This window comes from Pogoniulus pusillus, chromosome 41 (genome assembly GCF_015220805.1).
Source record: "Pogoniulus pusillus isolate bPogPus1 chromosome 41, bPogPus1.pri, whole genome shotgun sequence".
In the NCBI taxonomy this organism is placed as follows: Eukaryota; Metazoa; Chordata; class Aves; order Piciformes; family Lybiidae; genus Pogoniulus; species Pogoniulus pusillus.
The window spans coordinates 2,871,805-2,882,061 of record NC_087304.1 but is presented as its reverse complement, the minus strand read 5'-3'; the positions used below and the strand labels follow the sequence as shown (position 1 = coordinate 2,882,061).

The following is a 10,257-nucleotide window of genomic DNA, read 5'->3' as shown; positions in this document are numbered from 1 at the left end:
GCCATGGGAGGGGAGGAAAGGGAGTGGCACAAGGACAGCTTCTGTGCCCCAGGGTGGGGAGGGGGTGGCCTGGAGTCTGCCCTGGAGCCTTGCAGGGGTTTCTCCTCGCTATGTTTCCTCCTTGGCACACAGAGGGTCTAAGAGGTTCCGTTGTGACCTAGCACAGGGAGCCAACAGTGAGGCTCCAGCATCCCTGCCTGCATCCTAGGGATTCCAGCACCTCTGCCTGCATCCCTGCCTTTATGCCAGCAGTCCCAGCATCCCTGCTCACCTTCCACCGGCATCTCTGCCTGCTTCTATTCCTGCCTGCACCCTGGGGATTCCAGCATCCCTGCCTGCATCCCTGCCTGCATCCTGCCCGTGCGTCTTGCTCCCCCCTCCCCGCTCCAATGTATTTGTCCCCACGGTCATCAAATGCTGTTACTCATCTCCCACCTCCGGACACAGAACCACCCCAAGTTCCAGGTCCTAGAGGCGGTTTTTAGGGTGCAATCGAGGCAGAGGTCCTGCGGCTTCCACCTGCACCAGGAGCGGGGCTCGCTGCACCCCAACACCCTGCCGCGGAGTAGGGGCGCGGGGGGGGAGTAGATCCTCTCGGGCCCGGGCCAGGGACGCTACAGCCTATCAGTGCCGCCTGCTCGGGGGAGACATGCAGGCAGCTGGGCGAGGGCAGACCGGCAGGGACCCCCCCAGCCCCCCGGGACCGGGACCGGAGGGGCAGGGGCAGCGCCGAGCCGCCCGCCGGGAGGAAGCGCGGGGCTGCAGCGGCGCGGGGTCACGGCGGCTAACCAATCAGAGGCGGGATCCAGGCGTAAAGCCCGCCCCGCGGTGCCGCCCAGCCAATGGGCATGCGCGGGGGGGGCGGGGCCAGGCGCTGGAGCGGCGCAGCGAGGCTCGGCCCCGGAGCGGATGGCGCTGAGCGGAGCGCTGAGGTGCGGGCAGCGGGCGGGGGGCACCCGAGCCAGGGGGCATGGGGAGGGCTGCAGCCTGCGGGGGGGGGGGTGCGCGAAGAGAGGCCCCAGGGGAAGCTGTGTGCATGCCTGCGCCTCCTCTGTCCCCACCTGGGGGTGTGCGTGGGGAGGTTACCCCCTCCTCCCCCCCCCGCAGCCTAACCCCTGCCCCCCTTCTGCAGGCTGCCGCCTCGCTGCAGGTGGGCACAGCGCCTGAGCTCCGCAGCCTGGGGGGATACCATCTTCGCCCTCTCCTCGGGACATGGCCGCTGCGGGGTGGCCGTCATCCGTGCCAGCGGGCCGGGCAGCCGCGGGGCACTGCAGAGCCTCACCGGGCGGCCCGAGCTGCCCCCGCCCCGCGTCCTGGCCCTGCGGCGCATCCGCGACCCAACCACCGCCGAGACCCTCGACCGCGGCCTCGTCGTCTGGTTTCCAGGTGGGGTTGGCGTCAGGTTTTCATGCCCAGTCAGGAGTCTGGGTGCCCGGTGGGGAGAGTCTTGGTGCCTGGTGGGTCTCTTGGTGCTCACCGTGGGTTTTGGTGCTGGGTGAGAGATCTTGGTGCCCAGCGAGGGGGTCACGGTCCTGATGCCCGTCCAAGCTGTGTCCTGGTGCCCCATCTAAGCCATGCCCCCCAACCCTGCAGGTCCCCATAGCTTCACCGGGGAGGACTGTGCCGAGCTGCACGTTCACGGCGGGCCGGCGGTGGTGAGCGGGGTGCTGCGGGCGCTGGGTGAGCTTCCCCCCGTCCCTCAGAGCCTGCTCCCCGCGGGGGTGTTGGTGGGTGCCCCCAGCGTGGGGCTGGGGGGCTCACCCCGGGACTGGCAGGGCGCTTGCCCGGGCTCCGTGCCGCCGAGCCCGGGGAGTTCACTCGCCGAGCGTTCCGTCGGGGCAAGCTGGACCTGACGGCGGCAGAGGGGCTGGGGGACCTGATCCGAGCCGAGACGGAGGCGCAGCGGCGGCAGGCGCTGAGGCAGATGGAGGGGGAGCTGGGGCAGCTCTACCGGCGCTGGAGCGAGACCCTTACCCAGGTAAGGCTGTGGGGGGAGTGCAAGGCTTGGATCTGGCCACTTGGGTCCGGCTGGCACCTGGTGGCTTGGGGACAGGAGTCGCAGAACCCCGGGGCAGAAGGGAGCTTGAAGGCCATGGGCAGGGGCACCTCTTGGTTGCTCAAGGTCTCACCCGACTTGGCCTTGGACACCTCCAGGGAGGGGGCAGCCGCAGCCTGTTCCAGTCTGCGTTGTCCCTGCTGACCCTACCCCCCTGCCCCCAGGCTCTTGCCCACCTTGAAGCCTACATCGACTTCAGCGAGGATGACAACGTGGAGGAAGAGGTCTTGTCCCAAGGTGAGGGCCGGTGGGGTGGCCGGGAGGGGTCTGGGGCACCCCATCCTTGCTGTGCCCCCACCCCCGACATTGCCACGCCTTTGCTTACAGCGGACGCCACCGTGCGGGCGCTGGAGAAGGAGATCGGTGCCCACCTGCAGGATGGGCGCCGTGGGGAGCTGCTCCGGGGGGGGGTCCATGCTGTCATCGCTGGCCCCCCCAACGTGGGCAAGAGCAGCCTGCTCAACCTGCTGTGTGAGTGGGGCTTGGGAGGGCTCCTGAACTGGGTTACCCTTCGCTGAGGGTGGCAGCTACCAATGCTGCCATTGAGGGGCGGGGAGTTGTCCCTGGCATCATGCCCTGAGCCCTTTGTGGTGTGTGCCCTCCCTCCCCAGGCCAGCGCCCGGCAGCCATCGTGTCACCAGTGGCAGGGACAACGCGGGACGTGGTGGAGGTGGCCCTGAACGTGGAGGGGTACCCACTGGTGCTGAGTGACACAGCTGGGCTGCGCCACGCCACGGACCCTGTGGAGCAGGAGGGGGTCAGCCGGGCACGGGACCGGTGAGAGTGGGGGTGGAGGTGGCAGGCTGGGGGTACCCTCCCCTGCCACAGACGCTGGGATAGCTGCAAGGTGGCAGATGTGGCTCCTTGCCTTACCCTGGCACCCCCTCTGCCACTCCAGGCTGCAGCAAGCGGACTTGGTGCTGGCTGTGCTGGATGCCACTGTGGTGCCCAGCGAGCCAACGGGGCTGGGGGATGCCCTGGGGTCCATTTTGCCCCCCACTGCCTGCCCCTGCATCCTGGTGCTCAACAAATCTGATCTCCTGCGGGGAGCTGAGGGGGCCCTGCGTGCCACCTGTGCCCAGGAGGACTCGATGCCCCCCATCACCCTCCTGTCCTGCAAGACGGGCGAGGGGCTTGACCGCCTCCTGCAGCTGCTGGCACAGCAGCTGGCACAGCTGTGAGTACTGGGGGGCATTGGGGGACACGCCAACCACCCCTTCTAGCGTCGGTGGGGGTACCCCAGGCTGGTTTATAACCCACCACGCACCTTTCAAGGTGTGGAGACCCCCTGGCGGGCACACCCAGCCTGACACAGAGCAGGCACAGCCTTCACCTGGGCGACTGCGCCGCGGCCCTGGCACAGTACCGCCAGCAGCGCGGTCGGGACCTGGCGCTGGCAGCCGAGCAGCTGCGGTTGGCACGGCGGCACCTGGGCCGCATCACCGGGCAGGTGGGCGCCGAGGACGTCCTGGACATCATCTTCAGGGACTTCTGCATCGGCAAGTGAGGGGCACGAGAAGGAGGTGCCCTGGTTGTGGTGGTGGTGGTGGTGCCACCAGCGATCGAGGACCTTTGGCAGGAGGACACTTGGCTTGGTGCTTGGCATTAAACCGTGGTGCCTTTTTGGTGGCTCTGGTGTCCCCCTCCCCTGGTTTCTGGTGCTGGGATGGAGTTTTTCCTGCCTGGGGGCAGCAATGTCCTGAGCCCCAGACATGGGAGAAAAAAAAACCCACTGGGAGAGGTTTCCTGGTCAGGAAGACAAACAAGGAGCTGGAGCCAGTGCAAGGGAAAAACCACTCCAGGCTTTCCCCACTCCCTAGGGCATCCCTACCCCAAGCCATGGCACAGGGCAGGTGGGGTTCAGCATCCCCATGCATCCATCTGGGCACCCCCAACTGCACCCAGCCTGGAGAGCTGTGGCCTCCCCCTTCACCCTGCTCTTGCACCCGCCTGGCAGCTTTGGGCAGCTCTGGGTTCTGCCACCTTTCCACTCTGCCACTCCCCAGCCAGGGCTCCCAGGCTCTGGAAGCTCCTGGTGTGCCCAGATTATTTATAGTGGAGCTCCAGGAAATCCTCTGGCAGGGAGCAGGTATCCATCCCCCCCCCCCACATTCCCAATCCACGCTGTGTGGGGACAGCAGGGACCCTGTTTATCACCCCAGCAGGAGTGGGCAACCCTCAGGGGCTGGGCAGGGGCAAGGGGGACCCAAACCCAACAGTGTCTCCATCCTTGGGGTGGTGGGTGCCCATGAGGGAGATGGCACTGGGGACCCTGATGAGACTTGTGGGGACCTGAAGATGACCTGGGGCTGGAGATGTCCAGGAGGACTTTGGGGACCCAAAGAGGAGCTGTGAGTGTGGGATGGGACTGGAGGTGACTGTGGGGACCCAAAGAGGAGCTGGGAGTGTGGGGTGGGGCTGGAGGTGACTGTGGGGACCCAAAGAGGAGCTGGGAGTGTGGGGTGGGACTGGAGGTGACTGTGGGGACCCAAAGAGGAGCTGGGAGTGTGGGGTGGGGCTGGAGGTGGCCGTGGGGACCCAAAGAGGAGCTTAGAGTGTGGGATGGGGACAGAGGTGACTGTGGGGACCCGAATAGAAGCTGTGAGTGTGGGGTGGGGCTGGAGGTGGCCGTGGGGACCCAAAGAGGAGCTGAGAGTGTGGGGTGGGGCTGGAGGTGGCCGTGGGGACCCAAAGAGGAGCTGTGAGTGTGGGATGGGGCTGGAGGTGACTGTGGGGACCCAAATAGGAGCTGAGAGTGAGATGAGGCTGGAGGTGACTGTGGGGACCCGAATAGGAGCTGTGAGTGTGGGGTGGGGCTGGAGGTGGCCGTGGGCACCCAAAGAGGAGCTGAGAGTGTGGGGTGGGGCTGGAGGTGGCCGTGGGGACCCAAAGAGGAGCTGTGAGTGTGGGGTGGGGCTGGAGGTGGCCGTGGGCACCCAAAGAGGAGCTGAGAGTGTGGGGTGGGGCTGGAGGTGGCCGTGGGGACCCAAAGAGGAGCTGTGAGTGTGGGGTGGGGACAGAGGTGGCCGTGGGGACCCAAATAGGAGCTGTGAGTGTGGGATGGGGACAGAGGTGACTGTTAGGACCCGAATAGGAGCTGGGAGTGTGGGATGGGGCTGGAGGTGGCCGTGGGGACCCGCATAGGATCTGGGAGCGTGGGATGGGGCTGGCGGTGACCGTGGGGAGTGGGACCCGCTGGGAACACTACGTGCCACCAGCGAGGTGCTGGCGGGAGATGGCGTGCGGGGAGCCGAGCGTGCAGGAAGAGCTCCTCCGGGCAGGAAGCAGCGGGAAGCGAGGCTGTAAATCAGCGGCTGGCAGGCGGTGATTAACCGCCACCGCCACCGCCTGCCGCGGCGCCCTGGCCCCACGCCTTGGCGTGTCCGAGGGGTCCGGTGGCAGGATGGAGCTGCCAGGACATCGGCGGCCAAGGGCTTCTCACTCAGCCCTCACGCATGGGAGCCCAGGACGGGATGTTCCCGACCCAAGCAGTGGCCTCCCGTGGGCGTCACACGCGTGGCGACTTGGGGCGGTGCTCAAGTTGTATTCGCAGCCGCCAACCGTGCGGGAAACATGCTCGGGGGGGGGGGGGGGGGGGGGGGGGGGAGGGGGGAAGGTGAGGAAGGGGACAGGGGAGGGAGACCCCAGCTGCAACCGTGCTGTTGGCCCCCACCCTAGGGTGGGGGGAGGATGGTGGTGGTGCCAGCTGCCGGTTGGAGTTTGCCGTCCGTGCTGCTGGAAGCACCTCCTGGGCTTCTCCTTGGGTGCCTCACTGCCGTTCTCCATCCGCTGCTCGGCTCTTAGCCGCTGAGGAGAGGGCAGGATCAGACCCTTGGCCCTCTCTGCCCTCCCCCTACTCTTCCTCCAGCCCTGTGGGTCTCTGCACCGTGCCCCACTCCTTACCTGGGGTTCTTCAGGGAGGACGTGTACTGCTCCATGATCTTCTGCACCGAGCGCTGGATGTCCTCTGTGTTGATTTTCCCTGGTGGGATGGAGCAGCTGGGGCTGAGCCAGGCTGGGTGGTGGTGGGGGGGCGACCCCCCCAGCAAGCCCCTTCCCAGCGCAGCACTCACCCGTACTGCCGAAGACTCCCTGGTTCCTCAGAACATCCATGTAGGAGTCGGGGCTGGCGAAGGGTCCTGGCCACGCCGCGCTGCCTGGCGCCCGCGGTCCGCTCAGCTCGGAGAAGATGCCCATCTGCGGGGGAGAGCGGGAGGCTGGCGGTCAGAACCAGGGTGCCGCTGGTCAGAACGGGGGTGCCCTGCTGAGCACAGCACCTCTAGGTGAAGGGGGACCCGAGGGTGGTGGTGGTGGTGGTGGAGCTGCAGCAGCAGCAGCTTGTCTTTGGCCCCGGGGCAGGGCATCCCCAAGCTGTTCGCTGGCACAAGTTCAGGGGCGAAAGAAAGACGGAGGAGGCTTAGCCCTTGCGTCCTGCCGGCATGGCCACCGAGAGTGCCTGGGGCACCCTGGCAGCTCCCTCACCTTGGACCCCAAGCAGATGTTGAGCTGCTCCTTGAAGTACCCAGCCTGTGTGGCTGCGTTTGCCTTCTCCTTCAGCTCCTTGCTGAGCTTCTCCTTCTCTGCCACCAGCTTCTTCCTCTCCTCTTGGCCACCTTTGATTTGCTTCTCAGCATCCTGCAGCCTCTTCTCCAGCTCCTGCCTCTCCCTGGAGCAGTTGACACGGCACTGGTGCACGTACATGTCACAGACACTCTTCCCCACGTACTTGGTCTCTCGTTCCTGCTGCCAGAGGAAGAAGCCCTCTGTCCTCTGTGCCAACCAATTGACCAGGTCGTGGGCATCCTTGCAGCTGTAGGGGTTGAGCGTGTCCTTGACGCGCTGGAAGGTGTAGCTCATGTCAGACCTCAAGGATCTACACTCATCCTTCAGCAGGTCCCTCTGGGATTTGATGGACTCGTAGTCGGTCCTGGCAGTCAGAAGGTCCTGCTGGCACCTCTCCAGCTGCTGGGTGGCTTGGCTCAGCGTGGCACCACCTTGGCGGGTGCTCTCCTCCAGCTCCTTCATGCTCAGGGTTGTCTGCTCCAGCTGACTCTTCACTCGAGCCTTTTCAACTGCAGGGGTGGACACACACACGGGGTTGAGGTGCATGGTTGCCCCCCCCCCCATCCGCTCCCCCCCCCCCCCATGACTCCCATCCCACATAGATTGTTTGAGTTGGAAAAGCTCTCTGAGATCATCCACTCCACCCCCACCCCCTCCAGCTTTCAAGCTGTGGCCTGGCCTGAACACCTCCAGGGATGATGACTCCAGCACCTTCCTGAGCAGCCTGGGGGTGACACCCTTGCCTGGCCTGGCCTGGGGAGGGGCAGACCCCCTGCACAGGTGGTGATGGGTCCCTTGAGGTGCCCCCGGGGGGCTGGGAAGGGAGGGTAAGGGAGGGGTCCTCTTACTATTGCAACTGGCATTGATGACGCTGATGGTCATGTAGCACTCGTCCAGCTTGGTCTTCTGGAGGTAGGTGAACTTCACTATCTCCTGCAGCTGAGGTGGGAGGAGGAGGAGGAGGAGGAGGAGGAGGAGGAGGAGGAGGAGGAGGAGGAGGAGGAGGAGGAGGAGGAGGAGGAGGAGGAGGAGGAGGAGGAGGAGGAGGAGGAGGAGGAGGAGGAGGAGGAGGAGGAGGAAGAAGAAGGGAGGGGGTCAGAGCATCTCACAAGGACCCCTCCCAGCATTACCTTGCTCCCCACGGGTGATGGTGAGGGCAGGGATGATGAGGTTGTGAGATTGGAACCCACTCGAGCAGCGCCTACATGCTGGGGATGAGCCCTTCCCCTGGGGCGTGGGGGCACAGTGGCATCACATTGGCATCACCAGAAGGCTCTGATGCCCCTTCCCCACCCCTTCCTTTTCACCCATCCCTGCTGACACTTGTGGGACCGAAGTAAGAACCTAGTCACTGGTGGGTCACCGGTGGGTCACCGGTGGGTCAACGGTGGGTCACTGATGGGTCACTGATGGTCACTGGTGGGTCACCAGTGGGTCACCAGCACTTCAGGGTGGGAGGGGGGCTTGGAGGCCAGTGGGGGGGGGGGGCTTTTCCTGGCCTCCTTAAGAAGCAGAGCTCACCTTGAGGTTGGGACCTTGGCTGCTGTTGCATTTATCCAAGTCTTTCTGGACCTTCTGGAGGAGCACCTGCAGACCTTGCTTGTCCTTGAGGGTGGCATTGAGGGTGCGAGTCAGGTTGAGGTTCCTGGCACTGAGGGTGATGATTTTGCTGTAGCTGTTCTGGACCTGCTCCTCCAAGGCCCTCAGGTGCGTGTCGGTGCCCGCCTGAGCGTTGCCGTACACCATGAAGAGCACCAAGCCCAGGATGATGAGGAACTGGATGAGGGAGGTGAAGAGGAAGATGTACTTGACATAAAAACCACAGTCCCTCTTGGGCATCGCCTCCTTGGTCTCCAACCCAAACTTAGCCATGGTGTAGTTGCTCTTCTCCATCCCACCGAGGCTCTGAGCCTTCCTCCCGCCGCGGCAGCTCCTTTCAAGGGGGCCGTGGAGGGGTGGGGCTGGCTCCCAGGGCTGTGTTTATATCACTCCAGTTAATATTTCCTTCTGCTGGGCTCCTTCCTGCTGCTCCGGATGCCTCCCACCGCCGGGTTATCACCAGGCAGCTTCTGTTGGCAGGAGAATTGATTGTTCCCCTCTGGGAAGGGATTGGGACCGTGCTTTGTCTGTCTGTCTGTCTGTCTCTCCTCCCCCCCCTTCCATCTATTAGGACTTGGTGGCATCAATTTTCACCCTAAAATATCCCCTGGCACAGCAGGCACTGGGGGATGCCCAAGGAATGAGTCCCCAGGGTAGGGCTGTGGTCGCTATTTTCACCTGGTGGGTGAGAGAGGAGGAAGAGGAGGAGGTGGAGGAGGTGAAGGAGGAGGAGAAGGAGGAGTATGAAGATCTCACCACCGGCACCAGGTAGCCCCAGTTTGGTCTTGGTGCCATGTGCTCGTGGTGGGATGGTGACACCTGAGGCCCCAGGGGACCCAGCTGCTTGCCAGGTTGGTGGCACGCAGGGGATGCTGCTCCACATCTGCTCCCCTGTGCCTCCCCCGGCAGGGGAAAGATGTGGCCAGGCCCTGGCTTGCAAATAGGGTGGGAGTGGGCTGGGTGATGCCGTGGGATGAAGCCACCAGTGGGAAGCTGCAGCTGTCACCCTGCAGTTGTCACCATCCTGCTAGGGCACTTGAGAAGCTCCTCCTGGTCTCTATCCCTTGCTGGGGACATCCCTGGTGGGCTGCTGCTGGTGGAGGGGAGCAAGAGGCAAATCCAGACCCCCTGGTGCCCGTGGGCAGGGTCTCCAGGCTGCTGAGGAAGCTCTGGTCGAGCACATGTGAGTGTGGGTGGCCCTGGCACCGTGCAAAGGCAGCCACCCATGCCAGTGTCACTGCCAGTGGGGCTCACCCCAGCTGGACAGGGATGCTGGTGGGTTTGCAGCCATCACCCCCATCCTGCTCCAGATCTGGGGTCCCCTGGGCTGAGGAGGGAGCCTGGGGGTGAGGAATGACTTGGGGACAAATTGGAGACGTGGAAGGGAGGACAGTGCAGGGCAAAAGGGTCCTGGGGGCTGCAGACAGCACCACGGCAGGGACAGGAGCTGGGTCGGGGGGGACACGATGCTGCTCATCCCACCCTCACCACCAGTGACCACAGAGGGGGGTGTCTGGGCTGCAGGACCCTATTTGGAGCCCAGCCATGGCCACTGCCACCCTGTCCCCACCCCGTGGGAAGCCTGCGCTGTGCTGGAGGTTCTGCCTTGTGCCCAGGACCTTTCCTCTCTCTCCCCTAGCGCTGCAGGATGGCCCAGCCCGGGATGAAAGGGGCTGGTTGGAGCTGGCGGGGAGGGTGACACCAGGAGTGCGACCCCGAGCCCCAGGCTGTTTCCTGCTTTCTGGCTGCGCCGCGGTCCTGGGGGACCGGGAAGTGTCTGCGATGGTCGGGACGGTGTCGGTCCCGAATCCATTCTCAGCTACTGGCGTTTCCTTCCTGAGCTGCAAATAACGGTGAGTCACCCCCTCGCTCCGGGCCACCCCCCTCACTCCCCCAGCCCCAACCCCACCACGGGGATGCTGTCGGGGTTCTGCCAACCTCCTTGTGCCAGGACCCCCCCCCAATGCGTTGGTGCCTTCACCGGTTAGATGCTGCCACCAGCAGCCCAACCCCTAGGGGCTCCCTGCATCTTCCTGGGG

General features: G+C 64.9%; 2 protein-coding genes across 3 annotated transcripts; one reads left to right on the top strand and one right to left on the bottom strand.

Annotated features, from left to right (window-relative positions):
• The first annotated feature begins 861 nt into the window (after positions 1-861).
• On the top strand, positions 862-3,687 carry GTPBP3 (GTP binding protein 3, mitochondrial). Of its 2 annotated transcripts, XM_064175163.1 has the most exons (9): positions 862-932; positions 1,133-1,386; positions 1,594-1,680; positions 1,776-1,978; positions 2,221-2,293; positions 2,384-2,527; positions 2,668-2,833; positions 2,955-3,233; positions 3,332-3,687. In XM_064175163.1, exons 1-9 carry the CDS (start codon positions 910-912, stop codon positions 3,561-3,563), a joined length of 1,461 nt encoding a protein of 486 aa, XP_064031233.1. In that variant the 5' UTR covers positions 862-909; the 3' UTR covers positions 3,564-3,687. The 2 variants fall into 2 exon arrangements, with proteins under 2 accessions (XP_064031233.1, XP_064031232.1); XM_064175162.1 differs by having other exon boundaries at positions 2,221-2,527.
• Positions 3,688-5,660: 1,973 nt separating this feature from the next.
• Positions 5,661-8,512, bottom strand: PLVAP (plasmalemma vesicle associated protein). The gene is made up of 6 exons (XM_064175174.1): positions 8,141-8,512; positions 7,468-7,558; positions 6,539-7,128; positions 6,130-6,253; positions 5,960-6,038; positions 5,661-5,863 (listed from the first exon to the last, which is right to left on the bottom strand). Exons 1-6 carry the CDS (start codon positions 8,510-8,512, stop codon positions 5,857-5,859), a joined length of 1,263 nt encoding a protein of 420 aa, XP_064031244.1. The 3' UTR covers positions 5,661-5,856.
• Between the last annotated feature and the right edge of the window lie 1,745 nt (positions 8,513-10,257).

What these genes read in the sequence shown, in the direction of transcription:
- PLVAP (XM_064175174.1), bottom strand. Translation starts at nt 8,512, where the DNA reads ATGGAGAAGAGCAACTACACCATGGCTAAGTTTGGGTTGGAGACCAAG. An exon ending in GCCAAGGTCCCAACCTCAAG is followed by an intron (nt 7,559 to 8,140) that starts GTGAGCTCTGCT and finishes CTCCCACCTCAG; the next exon opens with CTGCAGGAGATAGTGAAGTT. An exon ending in GGGAGTCTTCGGCAGTACGG is followed by an intron (nt 6,039 to 6,129) that starts GTGAGTGCTGCG and finishes CCATCCCACCAG; the next exon opens with GGAAAATCAACACAGAGGAC.
- GTPBP3 (XM_064175162.1), top strand. Translation starts at nt 910, where the DNA reads ATGGCGCTGAGCGGAGCGCTGAG. An exon ending in GGAGCGAGACCCTTACCCAG is followed by an intron (nt 1,979 to 2,220) that starts GTAAGGCTGTGG and finishes CCCTGCCCCCAG; the next exon opens with GCTCTTGCCCACCTTGAAGC. An exon ending in CAGCCTGCTCAACCTGCTGT is followed by an intron (nt 2,528 to 2,667) that starts GTGAGTGGGGCT and finishes CTCCCTCCCCAG; the next exon opens with GCCAGCGCCCGGCAGCCATC.